Source organism: Microtus ochrogaster, chromosome 7, assembly GCF_000317375.1.
Source record: "Microtus ochrogaster isolate Prairie Vole_2 chromosome 7, MicOch1.0, whole genome shotgun sequence".
NCBI classification, from domain to species: Eukaryota; Metazoa; Chordata; class Mammalia; order Rodentia; family Cricetidae; genus Microtus; species Microtus ochrogaster.
Genome location: NC_022014.1, coordinates 3,813,247 through 3,818,169, shown reverse-complemented (window position 1 = coordinate 3,818,169; position 4,923 = coordinate 3,813,247). Strand labels below are relative to the sequence as shown.

The 4,923-nt window shown below is 51.1% G+C and overlaps 1 protein-coding gene and 1 non-coding gene across 2 annotated transcripts in view; one reads left to right on the top strand and one right to left on the bottom strand.

Moving 5' to 3' along the window:
• Positions 1–728: 728 nt before the first annotated feature.
• Positions 729–845, top strand: LOC113456385. Its single transcript, XR_003377207.1, has one exon. It is a non-coding gene; the product is annotated as a small nucleolar RNA SNORA44 (small nucleolar RNA).
• A 357-nt stretch (positions 846–1,202) lies between these two features.
• Positions 1,203–4,923, bottom strand: part of Ccnf (cyclin F) — a 25,808-nt gene continuing 22,087 nt past the window's right edge. Inside the window, exons 16-17 of the mRNA XM_005349188.3 lie at positions 3,544–3,713; positions 1,203–3,046 (exon numbers count right to left, since the gene is read on the bottom strand). Of these exons, the coding sequence (XP_005349245.1) occupies positions 2,604–3,046; positions 3,544–3,713 (613 nt within the window). The 3' untranslated portion in view covers positions 1,203–2,603. The remainder of the gene's footprint in view (positions 3,047–3,543; positions 3,714–4,923) is intronic.

The window sequence follows — 4,923 nt, the reverse complement described above, 5'->3', positions numbered from 1 at the left end:
TGCCACAAGGACATGTGCTCAACTATGTTCATAGCAGCTTTGTTTGTCATAGCCAGAACCTGGAAACAACCTAAATGCCCCTCAACCGAAGAATGGATAAGGAAAATGTGGTACTTACACAATGGAGTACTACACAGCAGGAAAAAAAAATAATGACAGCTTGAATTTTGCAGAAAAATGGATGGAGCTAGAAAACATTATTTTGAGTGAGGTAACCCAGACCCAGAAAGACAATTATCACATGTACTCACTCATAGGTGGTTTTTAAACATAAAGCAAAGAAAGCCAGCCTACAAACCACAATCCCAGAGAACATGGAAGAAGTGGAGTGATGGTTCATTGATTAGGAGCATTTGCTGCTTGTTCCATGTCTTGAGTGATAGAATTTTAGAAGCATGCCACCATAGCTTTTAGATTTGTTTCTACTGGAGGAAGTGAGGACAGGAACCGTGCCCAGTAGAATTGGAGTTAGTGAATTATTAATCCTAGAGCCCAAGAGGTAAGGTAACCCTAGCTGTCTAGGTCTGAAGGTACAGGGAACACAACAAACTTGTGAGCCCTGTGTGTCAAGCAAAGAAGGGTTAAGGGACTAGATAAGGCGCTACTACTTCCAACAGACTCCAGCAAGAGGGGGATACTGAAGACTTGTGGAGATTTAAGAACTCATAGAAATCAGAGGGGTCAGGAGTGTGCCTGGAGTAGCTTCTACAGGGTCAGGCTGGTAATGACTGTAGATTTTAAAAGTTCTTAGATTGGTCTCCAACTGCATGCCAGAGTAACTGGAGAGACTTTGACAGCCCAGGCCAGCACAGTGCCTGCAGCTGCCACTTGACTTTCCTATACATGTAAAAAAAAAAAATTCTTAGATTGGTTTTGTGTGTGGCCAGTACATATGTTTACCACATGTACACACAGTGTTGCAGAGGTCAGATACACTGGAACTGGAAATTTAGGGTGGTTGTAAGCCACACTGTGGGTGCTAGGAACTAAAACCAGGTCCTCTCCATGGGTAACAGGCACTCTTGCGTGAGTTGCGATTTTGACCAGGGACACCATGGACAAGTTGGGGGCAGTTATGGGATGCAGATGGTCAGTCATGACCAGGGATACCATGGACGAGGAGGGAGGCAGTTATGGGATGGTCATGCCATGACCAGGGACACCATGGACAAGGAGGGAGGCAGTTACGGATGCAGATGGTCAAGTCTCTTCACATTTAATCCTCACAACCTTCCTGTGAGGTAGGTATCACTGTCCCCTCTTACAGCCGAGGAAACAGGCACACACATGCCCCGCTGAATACAATCCAAATGCCTGAGCTCTCCTTACACCAGTGTGTCCCAGCCAGAGTGGTCAGCATTCTGTTAACAATAGCAGAGCTGCCAATGGGGACAGCACAGAAAATGAAAACCGAGTAACCCTGCTCAAGGATATTTTGGGGGCACTCCTGGGATTTTTCGTAAGAGGAAACAGCATACATTTAGGGTCAGCATATCTGCTCAGCCTTCAGCAGAGTCCCCAAGTGTTGAGGCCAGCTGCCTCATAGTTCCAAGGCCTTCCAAACGAAGCAGACACTCTGACAGTCTCTGGCCAGCCCAAAAGGACTGGCGACCTGTTTTCTTCCGGTGGAATCCAGCCATAAACAGCGAGTCCAGTGGCCTGCTTTCTTCCTGTAGAATCCAGCTGTCTTTTGTTAATTTGGATATTACAAGTGACTGCTTATGGCTAGCCTCTAGAAAAATCCATTTTCCATAAGGAAAGAACACAAGGATAGAAACAAGAGGCCGTTACCAGTTTCCTTTTTCTGAGGTCAGACAACCCAGCGCAGCCTGACCTGGGCTTCTGGTCCTCTCGCCACATACTTCTGGCTGCTGAGACTGCCACCATGAGCCACCATGCACAACTAGATTTTCTTTTTCAGTTGAAGCTCAGCAATATTGGGAATTACCTTTTATCTGTTATCTTTTTATTTGACACCTTCTATTTCGAATGCCTCCCCCTCTTTTCATTTCATTAGAAGAAATCTAGAAATAAAGGTGGGGAAAGATTGGCCTAGAAATTCAGTGCAGAAAGGTCATTTGGACACAATGAGGCACAGACAAAGCGCTCTGAGGGGACAGATTTGGAAACTGAGTTCTAAGTGCCAGAGGGAGAGAGAGGAGCCTTTAGCCCCAGCTTCAAGGTTCTCATGCCTGACTACCAGACTGCAGTCAACACTGAGATGCAGGGTCACAGGCTCCCTGGGATGAAATGGGCAGTGAGGTGTTCAGATGAGAGCTCCCCACTGGCCTAAAATAAGACAGCAGTGGGGGTTGGAACTGTATTAGGGTACCTGGGCCACTAGTATTGCAAGGAAGCTGTCTGCTCCTGGCCTGGGATTGTGCGCACCAATACAGAGAGCCATGCTCCCAGAGAGCGGAGAGACAGGTTCCACAGGTGTGGCCTGATTGCTGTGAGGCTGAGCTTTTCACTGTGTGACATTCTGAGGGTTCACACTGCACTCCCCTTCTGGGGTCTATACAGCACCTGTCTGCAGTGTCCCAGAGAAACAGCGGCCCTCCCCAGTAAACAGTAAACATTCATCATGGCAAACACTGGCATTCTCAGAGCTTCAGGAAGCCTAAGTTCGTGTCTTCATCACTGTGCACTGACAGGTTTTGGCGCTTTACCCGCTGCTGGTGAACACCATTCTCTGGAGAGTTTGGGGGGCGACACTGTAAACATGATTTTTTGGCCTGATGGTGGCAAGGCTTTGTGTTTGAGTAGCTGCCCACAGACAGCACTGAGGTAGATTGGGGAGAGCCCCCCATGCCACCATCCAGGGAGCTGATGGGACTCGCGCTGCTGACGGAAGAGTATCCAGAGGTTGTGATGTCCTTGCCCAGATCTCCCCTGTTGCTGAGAAGGGGCCCAGGAGCTGGAGTTGGAGGTGCCTGGTGGCTCTTGTCCTCTGGCCAGGCCTCCTCATCGCTGGACTCCTGACAGCAGTGCTGTTCCGGGTTCATGTAGACCACAGTGACGTCAAGGAGTCCACTGGGAGCTGTAACTGGAAAATTCAGGGGAGAGTCTTTATGGTACAACCCAAGTTATCAGAAGTGACAGTATACCTGCTCAGGACTGGGTGGCCCAGGCTACTGCCAGGTGAGAGCCATGAGTGACTTTGTTTCTCTCAAGCTGGGAGAATTACCCCAACAACTCTGAGGGCAGCAGAAGGCCACTCAATTCCTTTAATCTGAGTGGACACAAAAGCAAGCAATTGGAAAAGCAGTTGAAAGTTGTCCAGTCTTCCTGACCAGAAGATGAGGGACAGGACCACCTGCAGTTTACATACACAGGTGTGACACAGTGTTCTACACACCCAAACTCCAGGCCCTTCAGCCAACAATGACCCAGGCAGAGAGGGATACAGGTTTAGACTCCATCCTCTCTGTCTGTGGGATGGGGAAAACCCTTGACCCCAGCCAGGGTGTCAGGCTCATATGCTTCTCTCCTCAGCACAGGGCGAGGTGGCCACCTGCATGCCCAGGCCTCCACACCACTCACCGTCACCCTCCTTCTCTCCTTCGCTCTCCTGGTCTCCTTCATAGCCAGAGCAGCAGTCCAGGCTCCAGTCCAGAAGGCTCCCCAGCAATGTCTCCTCCTGGCTCGACAGTTCTGCGGTGGGCGTGGTGACAAAGCTGCCCCTGTCCTCCTGAAGGCTGTTCTCCCGCTTCCTACAGGGTAGGGAGAGTCCAGAAAACCCTGGTCTCAGGTGGCAGCACCCGGGGAGCCGACCTGGTCCTGGACATCTGCCTTAATACCTATATGCCCCTGGCTTCCACTGTGTGTTCTGGAAAATATCCATGAAACTGGAATAGGTCTGAGCTCCTCAAGGGCAGGGGATTAATTGGAGGAAGAACTGGGAAAGACCAGGCCTCAGGTCTAGGAGTGAGTCCTGCCTTATTCTGGTCAGCTTGGGGCCCGGGGCCCCTCTGGGAACTGGCAGAAAGACCACCGCTCCACAGGGTACTTACTAGATGCACCCGATTGAGACAGTGCTAGGCCTGAGTGCCCAGTGCAGTCTGTCTTTGGGCAAGGCCAGCAAACCTGTCCACCTGGGGTCAGGTGTAGAGAACTACAGGAAGGCCAGTCTCTGCGCGAAGCTGCCACGGCCACCAGGCCTTTCTGCTGCTGACTCGTGTCACCCTGGAGGTCTCTTCTAGAAGTCTGAAGGGGCGATGAAGGGTTTTCTGGGGAGCAGGCCTTTAGAGGAGCCCGTGACCTACCGCTGGTAGCTACAGGTGTCTGTCTAGGATAACCCTGTCCCCAGACAATCAAGAATGACTAATGCAGAGTGAAATATACACAGTGGCCCCTCAGCAGGATCCGAGTCTCCCCGATTCCAGGTGGGGAAGATGCCGTGGTATTTCTTTCACAGCAGGTACGAGAGGAGGTAACCCCTGACACAGCTGCCTCTTTAGCCCCCCACCCCATGGGACACCCAGGCTCATGTGACAGGTCCTATCCAGTCACCCAGTACCTGGCCTAAGATGCTCAGGAACACACAGGGGACCGAGAAGTCACAGGTTTAATAATTGAGAGGGTGAGGTGGAGTTAACCTAGGGGTACAGCCACAGTGCTGGCATGTGCGATGGGGAGCAAAGGAAGGAGACAAGGGGTGGGCAACAAAGACATTACGCAGGCTACACCCAGTGTGGAGCAGGGGGACCAGGTGAATGATGGCGCAGGCTGGGAGAGAACTGGACAGCATCTACTGTGTTCAGGACCATCTTCCCTCCCAAGGAGCGGGGACAAAGCCAGACAGTGACTTCTGAGAAAGGAGAGGCAGGCTGCAACAGAGATATTCAGGAACAGGCCCAGGCCAGAACCCCCTGGGTTAAACTTGGGACCTGTTGCTCCTTGGCACAAGCCTTAGGACGCTTC